The sequence below is a fragment of the Mustela erminea genome, chromosome 20 (genome assembly GCF_009829155.1).
Source record: "Mustela erminea isolate mMusErm1 chromosome 20, mMusErm1.Pri, whole genome shotgun sequence".
Classification (NCBI taxonomy): Eukaryota; Metazoa; Chordata; class Mammalia; order Carnivora; family Mustelidae; genus Mustela; species Mustela erminea.
This window is the reverse complement of record NC_045633.1, coordinates 12,907,049-12,919,253: the sequence shown is the minus strand read 5'-3', so window position 1 is coordinate 12,919,253 and position 12,205 is coordinate 12,907,049. Positions and strand designations below refer to the sequence as shown.

Below are 12,205 nucleotides of genomic sequence, written 5' to 3'. Positions count from 1 at the left end.
GATTAAGTAGAAATAAGAATCTGCATTGATAATTATCATTTTGTGTCTGTCACACGGAGCGACTTGGGTAATTACGCTGAATGTCGAAAGCAAAGAGCTGAATATTTATTATGACGGCGAGTTTCTGTTACATTAATCGAGTTACCGGTTTGGGAGGCTTCCTGTGTTCTCCGTAATCCAGGCTTCATTTCGGGAATTTACTACTTCCCACTTTCAATTTGCAGTTAAGTTATAACATTCACGGTGAACTAGCTGCTTTTACGTAACAATATTAATTAAAACCGTTGTGGAATCATCTGAAAGCAAAACTTTTTCAGCATTGTCACGGATAATTAGGGAATAAGGTTACCACGTTATTTAAAAAGTACAGTTTTAATAACAGCTAACATTTTATAATGCCTATTATGTGCCAGGCACTGTCCTGAGTACCTTCCACAGCAGGTAAGCCTAACATGCCTCTTTTGAGGTAGGTTTTATTATTATGCCCATTTTACAGATGAAATTGAGGCACAGAGCCATTAAACTGCTTGTCCAAGGCTCATGGCCCGTCAGTGGTTTCAGAACCACAGACTAGAGATTCATACTCTAACCCACTAGGCTGTACAACCACTCAACAGACTACAAATTAATCAGAAAATTGGGATGTCCCCATATGTGATATGTAGCTTAGCTAGTAAAGTAAGTGGAAACAGAGAAAAAGGATCCCCAATATTAATCCCAAATGTCAAAGAAATGAAGGAGCAATAATTTTTCAATAGCTTGCCCTTTGTCCTCAACTTGAGTCTACTAGATGTCACAGAGCAGTAGCAAGTGGCTTTCAGGGCCACGGCCATTGCAAAGACTATTCCAGCAGGCCACACTTGACACTGGTACTGAGAATCATGAGGGAAAGACCTGGAACTGTGCCCGCCCCCCTTGCATGAACTGTTTACAAAACGCTGGGCTAATAATAACTTTGTGTTTGTATATTGTTTCAAGGAGTATAGAATTTAAAGTGGTGATTTCTGTTCCCCAGTGGTATCTTGGAGTGGTACCCTGTTCTAAAACATCATTTATCCAGAGTTGTTGGAAAATCGGTCTCTCCGGTTTTATTTCCTTTCACTGGAAAATCTTTGCTGTTTTAGCCCTTCCTGAAATGATTAGTGAGTACTAAGGACCCATTTCCCTTCTGCTTCACGGTACCCCGGGCTCTGTTCCTGCCGTTGGTCAGTCCTACCTTTGTTTTGTGCCTGCTCGTGCTCCCCCAACTCCGTTTCCTGCCCTGTGAGGGGAGAGAGCCAGCCTCACTCCTAGACCGCTGACTGGTTCATGGATTGATGGTAACATACTTCTGGGTTTGAAATATAAGACCGTGGCAAGCTTGGCCTCCGCTCTTTGGTTCTCGAGCATATCGTCAGGACTGATGTAGTCCCTGATGACGAATCTGAGTTACGGTTGTGTGGTCCTGTCAACCTACCCGGTGTGAGCTGCGAGCTTCCTAGAAGGCAGGAATTACCGCATAACCATATGTCGATCAGAGCACCCAACGCAGCAGGTGGGAACACTCCAGAAGGGTTTTTACAACGAATGCAGGAGCAAGGGAATTCATGCTGCTCTATTGCCTAAATGTTGATTTGTTTGTTTGTTTGTTTGTTTGTTTAAATCTCTGTTGGGAAATTTGTATGACTGGATTTTCCTTTAAAATTTAAACCGTTTCTCGGGGCCTCCCACCTGGAGTTTTTTTAAATCGAAGTACTGTCACCTGCCCTGTGATTTTCTTGATCATTGATTTCTAACCATCGCTATCTGTGATTTACTCTGAAAGTATTGGAATGTAAATGATTTAAATTATTCTTAATGCTCAATAACACGTTAACATGTTTTTATAAAAAGCCCCAATCTCTTGGTGGCATTTTTTTTACCCGCTCATTTCATGTCCCAAAGTGCTTAAAGGACACAGAGCATGGAAAACGAACAGCAGCTCTTTCGCTCTGGAAGATGGTCGTAGCACCCAACCACGGACTTCTTTCTGCTTCCTTTACCGGTCGCTCATCTGTGTAGTTTTATTGTACTTATTTATCTAACGTATTTCTCATCTTGACACTCCTGTGGCCATGTTCTAAGTTACCATCTATAAAAGATTAAAATCTAGAAATTTTGAAATTTCGTTCAAAAAAGGTTGAAACTACTTTCCGCCCCAGGGAGAAGGCCAGCATGGTGGTCCCTGAAGGGAGGGAAGGTAGGGACGAAGCAAATCTGGACCTGGTAAGAGGCCCCGCGGCTGCAGGCGCTGCCGTGGACACCCGTAAAGCAGGTGAGTCCCGCCCTGGGCCATGCGCTCCGGCGCCCACAATGGAGGCTGTCGGGGTTCTAGAGCTTTCCCGCAGAAGCATGCTTTTTCTCAACGACCTTGTAAAAAATGGGTGCCGGCTCCCATACCCAGGGTCAGCACTGCCTTTCCCTAACCACGTGTCCCTCCCAGAGCTGTAGAATAAAGGGGTTGTGTTGTAGGCACCCCAGCCTCAAAACCAGTCACATTCCGGCATTGCTCATAAACGTGGTTGGCTGGATGAGACGCAGGACGTACTTTTGCAGAGAAACTTTGATAAGCGCCCATTAGGTTCTTATTTTAACCCGAAGGAATGGGCTTCGCTCAGACAGACATTGCTAGAGCGCCTCCCCACGTCTCTCCTCGCCCCCGTGTGTTGCTTCTTGGCACTTCCCCAGGTCCCAGGTGCGTGACACTCTCACTGCCGGGCACCATCTGAACCATGGCGTGCCAGCAAGACGTGCTGAATGCCAATTGCAGTGTAACCCAGATATAACCCCCTCCCTGCTCCCCGAATCCTTGTTTCCCCATGGCAAGCAGCTGCTGTCAGCCATGCGGCCTGAGGAACGCAATACGACTGAGTTGACTTAGCCTCTGCGGCTGGGGGCCCGGTTAGAGCCATGGGCCTCCCAAATCCGGTATGTCCAGGAATGACCACAGAGGCTTGTTAAAGGTGTGGATCCAAAGGCCTCACTCCATGCATCTGAAACGGGGTCGGCAGCTCAGGGCCTTCTGATGGGAATGCCCCTGGACTGTGCTTTGGGAAACGTGGCCTCAGAGCATCGAGGTCTGTCTTGAAGATTCTCACAAAGTCAGATAGGTTGGTGACACTTCATGCAGAATATAGAACGAGTGAAGGAAGCTAGACTTGACCATGCAGGTGCCACACAGAAAGCTATTTACAGAAGTTTGTCCTTCTGAGTTCAGGCTTTCCCAGCCCTGTAGTCACGTCTTGCAGCTGCTGTAACCACTTACCGCGCACTCGGTGGCTTGAAACAACATACATTTCTTATCTTACAATTATTAAAATTCCAAAGTCCAAATGGGTTTCACTGGGCTAAAACCGAGGTGTGAGCAGGGCTGTGCTCCTCCTAGAGGCTCTAGGGAAGGCTCCGTCTCCCTGCCATTCCCAGTTCCTAGAGGCACCTGCACCCCTGTGCTGCTGGCCCCTTCCTCCTTCAAGCCAGCGGCTCTGACTCTGCCCTTCCTGCTTCTCTCTCACTTTTAAGGAACTTTGGGCCCACTTGTATAATCCGGAACAATCTCTTCATCTTGACATCCTAAATTTAATCATATTTGCAGTGTCTCCTTTGCTTTGTAAAGTAACATATTTACATATTCCAGGGATTAGGACATGGACATCGTAAAGGGACCATTACTCTGCACACGGCAGATGCCGGTCCTCGCTAGTGCTGTCCTTAAGCCAGCAGCCTTAGCGTTATCTGGGATGTTGTTAGAAATGCAGTTTGGGGTGCCTGAGTGGCTCAGGTCATGATCCCAGAGACCTGGGATCGAGCCCCGCCTTGGGCTCCCTGCCCAGCGGGAAGCCTGCTTCTCCCTCTCCCACTCCCCCTGCTTGTGTTCCCTCTCTCGCTGTCTCCTTCTCTGTCAGATAAATAAATAAATAAATCTTTTTTAAAAAAAGAAAAGGAAATAAATGCAGGGTCTTAGGCCCCACCCCAGACCTACTGAGTACAGAACCACCTCTAACTTGCTCCCAGGCGGTTCTGGGCACATTCAAGTGTGGGAAGTTCTGGTCCACTGGCTTCTTCCATCTTCCCACGTCCACACTCACTGGTACAAAGACTAGCGGCTCCAGAATTTTTCATGAGAGCCTCTAAAGCAGTTGACCCAGCAAGTGTTCGTAAGTGTCCAATACGCACCTGACTCTGTCATAGGAATTGGGAATGCGGTGGTCAGTAGAAGGCGAGCAGTGGGGCCATCTGGGACCAGCCGTCAAGGGCACTGCCGAGAGAAGGCAACGGCGAGCACTGTTGTTATGAATCATCAGGACTTTCTTCGGCTCTATTTAGTTTAAGAGAAATCGCCTTTATTTACTCTGTAAACAAACCTTTCTGAAAACACAGAAAAATGAGGAATATCAACATGGGGTGTTATGTTACCATGCATCACAGGTTGACAGCAGAAACAGATTTTATTTTATTTCTCTACATTTTTGAAGATTTATTTGTTTATTTTAGAAAGAGAGAGTGCAGGCGGGGGAAGGGGCAGGGGAGGGAGAAGGAGAGAAACAGGCTCCCTGCTGAGCATGGAGCCCAACCTGGGGCTCCATCTCGCGAACCCCAAGATCATGACCTGAGCCAAAACCAAGTCCAGCACTTAACCAGCTGAGCCACCCAGGCGCCCCTGAAACACAGCTTTTAGACTTCTGTTCTGTTCCATCCTTGGGAGTTCCTCCTCAGTGACATCACCTGCAGTGCACACTTTTTGCTCCCAGGTGGCCAGGAACAGAACAGGACGCAGCAAACCATAGTCGTGGACGTGCGGGAGTTCCGCAGTGAGCTCCCCTCCCTGATCCACCGACGGGGCATCGACATTGAACCCGTGACGCTGGAGGTCGGAGACTACATTCTGACCCCGGAGATGTGCGTCGAGCGCAAGAGCATCAGCGACCTGATTGGCTCGTTAAACAACGGCCGCCTGTACGGCCAGTGCATCTCCATGGCCCGCTACTACAAGCGCCCCGTGCTGCTGATCGAGTTTGACCCCGGGAAGCCCTTCTCCCTCACCTCCCGGGGCGCCCTCCATCAGGAGATCTCCAGCAACGACATCAGCTCCAAACTCACCCTTCTCACGCTCCACTTCCCCAGACTCCGGATTCTCTGGTGCCCCTCGCCTCACGCCACCGCCGAGCTGTTCGAGGAGCTGAAACAGAACAAGCCACAGCCCGATGCGGCCACAGCCGTGGCCGTCACTGCGGATTCGGAGGCGCTCCCTGAGTCGGAAAAGTATAACCCCGGTCCCCAGGACTTCTTATTAAAAATGCCAGGGGTGAACGCCAAAAACTGTCGCACTTTGATGCAGCACGTGAAGAACATCGCGGAACTGGCCAGCCTGTCACAGGACAAGCTGGCGGGCATTCTGGGCAATGCCGGCAACGCCAAGCAGCTCTATGACTTCATTCATACCTCTTACGCAGAGGTCGTGTCCAAGGGAAAAATGAGAAAGTGAACAGTGACGGCTGTCTTCTTGTCACGTGACTGTGCTTTTCAGCCACTCTCTGCCGGTATTCCTAGGCCCTGATTAATTATTAGCTCAGAATTTCCCTGTCTTCCAGCACTTAATGGTTGTGCCCTCTGCTTCCTGGCTCTGCGGACCAGAACCCAAGACTCCTCTTGGAACCCCAGGCCAGAGTCCGTATGCTCTGCTCTTCATTGAGGTGGGTCTGGAGCAGGGGAGGTGTCTGCAGGTGCTTCTAGAAGGCCATTCTTGAAACAGGCAGCAATTTATGTTTCTGACACAAACCAAAAGAACACACAGTCATGTTCTTGCCCTCTTCAGAGACACCCCAGAACCCAGAGAAAGAAACCCTTCTGCCATCCCTCCCCACTTCTCTCTACATTGTCCTCAAACATATTCTTCCAGCTTTCTGCCTCTAAGAGAGATTCCTGGGGTCTTTCTACTGTGGTGTAAGATAGCCTCCTCTAAATCTCGCTGGTGCATTTCCTAATCCACCGAATGTATGCAACATGTACAAAGCCAGTAGTTTTTAGGCATGAATTCTCTCTTTCCAGAAATTGATGGTACAAGGGAAAGAGTCCTTGGAATGCTCATTTTTTCAAATATTTAACCTCCTAACTCTGTGATCTCTAAGCCTGAATGGCCAATTAGAGTCTCTTTAAGACTTCCTGGTTCCTGGGCCTCTTCCAACACCCTGAGACCACCAGCGCCAGAGCTTCTCCCCAAGCAGTGTAAGCTCACCCTCCACTCCCCCCTTCTCTGTCCCTGTGCCGAGCGCATCCTTGTGTCTGTGTGAGGACTTTGACACAAGCAAATTGAGTGGCCCACCAAGTCTTTAAGATTTGGTTTTCCTTCCTGGGGTCGAGATAAAGGACTTAAAAAGTAAATGGAAGATCAATGCATAGACTATCTTAAGAAATACACACCTACTTAAAAACTCACAAAACCATCTCCTCCTTCTCAAACCTTCTGACTGGGTTAAGTTAGCTTTCTACTGAAGTGTACATATGGGGACATTCATAGCATCTTTGTGCCGTTTTTAAGCTTTTATATTTCACCATTATTAACTTAGCTCTTATTCTCCTATCTAGTAATGAGTAGTGAATTTTCTACCTCAAGAGCTGATGCAGATATAGACATTGGTGCCTCTAGCCATACTGCACAGTTCCACATTTCCTCCATGTCGCCCGTGTTTTTGTTCCTCACAGTGTTTGCACTCAGAGTAGTCACTGGACCATGTAACGCAAAATGGTCTTCACCTTCACAGAAGTTCTTTCAACCGACCTCTCCAAGCTGAACCGCTCATGTCGACTTCTTGCTCTCCTGGTATGTTAACCTACATTAATACTGCTAAAGTCGATGTGGATTTCAAACTCGATACAGGGTACCACAAGAATGAATTGAGGGGTATGAGGGAACCATATTGTTCTATGAAATTCTGTACAGTGATCTGAGGAACATAGAAGAGCACAGGAAACAAAAGTTAAAGGTAGAATAAAGGATCAGGCTTCTAAATGTTTCCAAGGGCTAAATAGCTACCCCGGAGACTAGAAAACAAGATGTCAGGTACAGATGTTAATTTTCACTTCTGTACACGTGTATTTAAGAGTCCAGTCTGAGTGAAAAGTACATTAACATCGATACAGCCCCTCAAAAGGAGATGGTTATTACAATTTTTCTTTACCCTCGTCTAGCACTTCTGCTTGTGTTGTGTAGTTCCTGGTTTTTCTTGTAGAATTCCACCTGGCTTATATTGTTCTTTCACTATGTAAAAGGCAGATGGAACATAGCACATCTTTTGATATGGGTCTCACTCCAGTTTAAACTTTCAGAAATAAGCTCTGTTCTTAAAGCCACCATAAATAGCCCTTGTCGTCTCGTACAACATGGAGAACACTCTTGGTTGTATTTAGAGGGCCGGTATCTCTGGCTCTTGGATTCTGTTATTTGCTGTTCTACGTACTAGACATTTGAAGATGTGCACTGTCTCATGTGTACTTGAATTATGAATGGTAGTTTCTAATGAACTCGAAAATGCTCATTATAGATGCAAGGCTCTCACTACCACGTCCCCTTCCAAGTAAATAAATATATTTTAATGCATCTGTAGTTGTGGAAAACCTTCAATACAACCTTCGTGTATTGACTTTTGCCACATCCTTTTACAAATTTTTATGATCTAAGAATCTTTGGCAAAGGAACTAATGCATGAATTTGCAGAATTAATGTATCACTTTATTGTCGAGCATCATATTGTTACCTTTGCCTTTTTTCTTTCAGAATAGTAAATATACCAGTTACTTATGAACTCGTGCTTAGCTTTTTTTAAAAAACCTGAGTTCAGCATTTTTTTATTTTACAAGCTTTTTGCTGATTTGTAAAAATCAGAGTGTATGAAAGATAAAAGAAGTCATTTCCAACTTTGTTTAAATCATAGTGCCTCTTGATATTCTTTAAAAATTATACAGCAAGAAATCATTTTATATAGTAATAGTGGCCATAAATAATGTCCTTTTGTCAAGAAGTTGCCACTTTTTTCAGTTTGGGGCTCAGGAGACCGTATGTCTCTGTGCATTTGAGTACATCCCGAATGCAGTTTCCCAGCCCAATGGGACTGAAAATAATTGTCCATTCATCAACCCACTGGCACACAGAGGGTTAAGTCTAGATTTGGTTGTGTTGAGATAACAGAATCTAGAATGAATGAGTGGCCTTCAGCAGGAAAGTTACACTGAAGCAAATCTGAAGACGTGGGCGGGGGAGAGAGGCAGACATCATTAGTCTTTGCTTTTGTTTTCAAGCGTAATTCGATTTTCCTTTGGCTCAAAAAACTTCTTTAGGGAAATTCTCTTGTCTTTTGTGTTCAGTTTAGCCTAGAAACGTCCTCTTAAAAACCAACAGTTTAGGAAAGTTCTTTTCTCAGTCTCGAATACATTAAAACGCATCCAGACTTCAACGTGCGTTGTCATTTTTCTTCATAATTTTGCTTTCTGTTTTGGTTTATGGCTACATCCTGTCCAATTCCAAACCCCAGTACTTCACTGTCTTTATCCACAGGTTTTTGGTAAGCCACCCTACTGCTGTTTTTTAATTTAAGGGCATGTAAGCCAAAATTTGGATGGGAGGGAAACATAACTGATTTATATCAATTTGTAACAAGAATTGTATGTGAGTGTGTTTTTAATAAAATCTGTATTTATTCAGTATTTTCCTCAGCATTTTATGGGCAAAGGAAAAATAACCATATATAGCGAAAGGACCTGTATTCCCAGGGCGTCATATTTCCAACACATTGGCAAATATAATTTGAAGAGAGTATTTCATGTGTCTTTTTGCCAATTTGAAGAGAGTATTTCATGTGTTTTTTTTGTTGTACAGAAGAAATGATGAAAGCCAAGCCCCAACCCCCTGCTTTAGCATTTGACGTGTGTGATAAACCCACTTTCTAGGGCCTTAACATGATTTTCTTTGGTTTATTTTTCCCTTACTGCTTTTTATTTTGTACATGTGTCCTTAAGGAGAGGGAGAAAAAAGACTATTCTCCTTCTGAAAACACTCATTTGTTGACCTGTAATGAATGTGTGGCAAGCACAATGCTTGGAACATTTTAACTCAACAGAGATTAATTTCCTGCTGCCCCTGACTCATACCATTTTTTGCTTTGTTTTGTTTTGTTCTTTGGTTCCTTCCACGTCAAAGTTGAAAGTAAATTATCCTTTTGACACATCTAGAATTCGCTGTAATCTCTTAGGTTTAATTATTATTTGATTAGTTTACTAATTGGCTCGCTTTGATGATTTAGGTATTTTGGTTTCTGCTTGAAAACATAGAACGAATCCCTTTTTAACAAGGCATAAGTCAGGTTATTTCTCAAAATGTTTTAATGTCAGAGTAAAGGCTCCGGTAGAATAATTAACCCTTTCTTAGGAGTCCTGATATAGCACATTTACTGAGCTCTCCTGCCTCATCTCCGTTAATTTGCATGACTATTACGTAAAAGCTTCTCTTGCTGTGGTGGAACTGAGTGACAGGTTAAGTCATTTGCCCAGGGTCACCCAGTAGTAGACAATAGAACCATGATTTGAACCCAAGCAGTCTGACTCCAGCACCCATGATGACACACTAGTGACCGGTGGTGGGGGAAGAGGGGTTTGTGTCTACTTTCAAATACCTAATGACAGATGTGTCACAGAAAAGGCAAATTGGCTTGTTTTCACACCTTTCTTAAATGTCAAAAGCAAGCATGCGAAATTTGGAACCTGGTCAAAGAAAATACTGAGTACCCTGGATACAGTATCCAGCTATATACAGCTGGCTATTGTCAGGATGCCTGGCTGGCTCAGTGAGTACAGCTTGGGACTCTCAATCTCGGGGTCATGAGTTGAAGCCCCACACTGGGTGCAGAGATTACTTACAAAATAAAAAAGAGCTGGATGTCCTCTCGTAGCATACACTACCTGGGAAGTCGTCTAATTTCCAGGGCTCCTGATCTCTTACTGTTTCGCAACTTTTTGAGAATAGAGGTTAACTTGTAGAAACCCCAACAGCAATACAACTGATTCTTGTTCAGTAGCGTTGCAAGGTATTGCCTAGCAGGACACGAAACACTTCTGCATTTATTTGCAAAAATATTTCTGCATTCATTTGACCAGCTACAAATATCTGGGTTTTCATTTTCTTTTATTATTATTTTATTTATTTATGTATTTGACAGACAGAGATCACAAGTAGGCAGAGAGGCAGGCAGAGAGAGAAAGGAGGAAGCAGGCTCTCCGCTGAGCAGAGAGCCCGATACGGGGCTCGATCCCAGGACCCTGGGATCATGACCTGAGCTGAAGGCAGAGTCTTTAACCCACTGAGCCACCCAGGCGCCCCAGTCTTTCATTTTCTTTTAAAATCAGCCCTAACAGCTTATTGGTTTCCTCATTAACTGAATCTAATAAAATTTTGACTTCTGTTGTTTTCGTTTTGATTTTTTTCCATTTGTATGAAAGTCGTATTTCTAACGTTGTGCAAAAATTATGCTTTGTAGGTGGCGTTGCCAACATGAGCTTCCACATGATGATAATACTGTATTTCCTGCCTCATTCAACCTTAAATTAAGTCTTGTAAACTAGAAGATGGATACTCTACATAGGCATTTATATACATATATATTTAGGAACTGTACTTTGATACTAAGATGTTAATATTACAAACTATCAATTGATCAAATATTTAAGAACTATAGACTCATTTTAAGATGCTGGCTCAGTGCACCCCCATTTCTCTGTTTGCAAAAGCGCAGCTGAATATTTCATCCCAGAGCTAATTTTGTGTAGCCCCTGACTATGAGTGTTAAGGAGAAACTTGTCCAAGATGAGAAAGAAGAGGAATTTTAGATATTCCCAAGGATCCACTTGCCTGATGAAGATATTTCTACATCAGAAGAACACTGACTGCTCCCCAAGGGCCTGAGAGTCAGGTAAACAAAATCAACTTGTGATTTCACCCAAGAGAGTTTCCTGGGATTCATGAAAATAGTAAATAGACCATGTCTAATGAAGATGATGATATTTGGGGATCCTTTTCCAAAGAAGTTGGTGTCAGTGCAAGCATGCCTTTCACTGAGAGATTTGCTTCTCCGTGCAACTTCATTCCTGGGAAGGGAGACGCCCAGCAGAAGCTTAGGGAAGCAGATAATTTAGTAGACTAAGGGAAGCATGACTGGGCAGGTTTGTTTTCAGCGTAAGGCGTTTACTGCAGAGGGCAGAGGGCTGTCTCTGGGCTTGATGCTGCAAAAGCCCCTGCCACCAAGGGACATTCAGCCTTATGATGAAAAGAAGTCAAAGAACACGAGCAAGTAAAATAACTAAAATATCACAGAGAGGTAGAAGTGTTCTGGAGGTCCGAGGAAGACCTCATAGGGAGGTCTACAGCTGTAGGGATCCAAAATGGCCTCAGAGAAAAGGTAGAGCTCAAGATGGGTACAGCACGGATACAACTTCATCAGGCAGACACAGGCAGTGTGGACAAGTACACGTCCAGAGCATTAGCAAAGAAACAGAAAAATGGTGGTGTTTAAAGAAGGCGTCACTAGCAGCAGATTTGGGGCAATTCACTGGGGCCCTATTGAAGGGGTCTCCTCTATTCCAGACTTGAGGAGTTTGTTCTCATTTCAGGAGGAAGATGAATGAATAAGGGAAGGGTATGATCAAGTAGTCTGTTTTACAGCTGCAGTCTGGCAGTAGTGAGTCTGAAATGGAAATATTAGTCGAGCACTTACAATGTACTGGATATTTTATGTTCCTTACCCCATTATGTCCTCACCCCCTGAAATAGGGACCTTCCCCGCTTTGCTGATGAGGCAGTGAAGACAGAGATTAAAAAATTCAAGTCATACTGGAAGCAAATGGCAGAGATGAGACTCAAACTCCCAAGCTGACTTTCTTTCTGTAGCACCTTGCTACCTAGAAGGAAGGACTGGAGATGGAAAGACCATTCTGGAAGCTGTGGCCATGACCCGAGCCTTAGAGAATGATGGCCAGATCTAAGATGAGAGCTTTGGAAACGGAAAGGCCAGATATTGAAGAGGAATATGGCAAAGAACATCAAAGTCAAGGACGAATCTACATCATTATTGAGAATTTCAGCCCAGGGTCAGAAAACGATGATGCTGTGACCAGGAAGGCCCTGATCATTTTATAAAGAAAGTCA

At 44.4% G+C, this 12,205-nt stretch overlaps 1 protein-coding gene across 1 annotated transcript in view; it reads left to right on the top strand.

Moving 5' to 3' along the window:
- Window positions 1-8,827, top strand: part of ERCC4 (ERCC excision repair 4, endonuclease catalytic subunit) — a 31,206-nt gene extending 22,379 nt beyond the window's left edge. The window contains exons 10-11 of the mRNA XM_032327718.1: window positions 2,181-2,293; window positions 4,767-8,827. Coding sequence (XP_032183609.1) covers window positions 2,181-2,293; window positions 4,767-5,500 — 847 coding nt within the window. The 3' untranslated portion in view covers window positions 5,501-8,827. The remainder of the gene's footprint in view (window positions 1-2,180; window positions 2,294-4,766) is intronic.
- The last annotated feature ends 3,378 nt before the right edge of the window (window positions 8,828-12,205 follow it).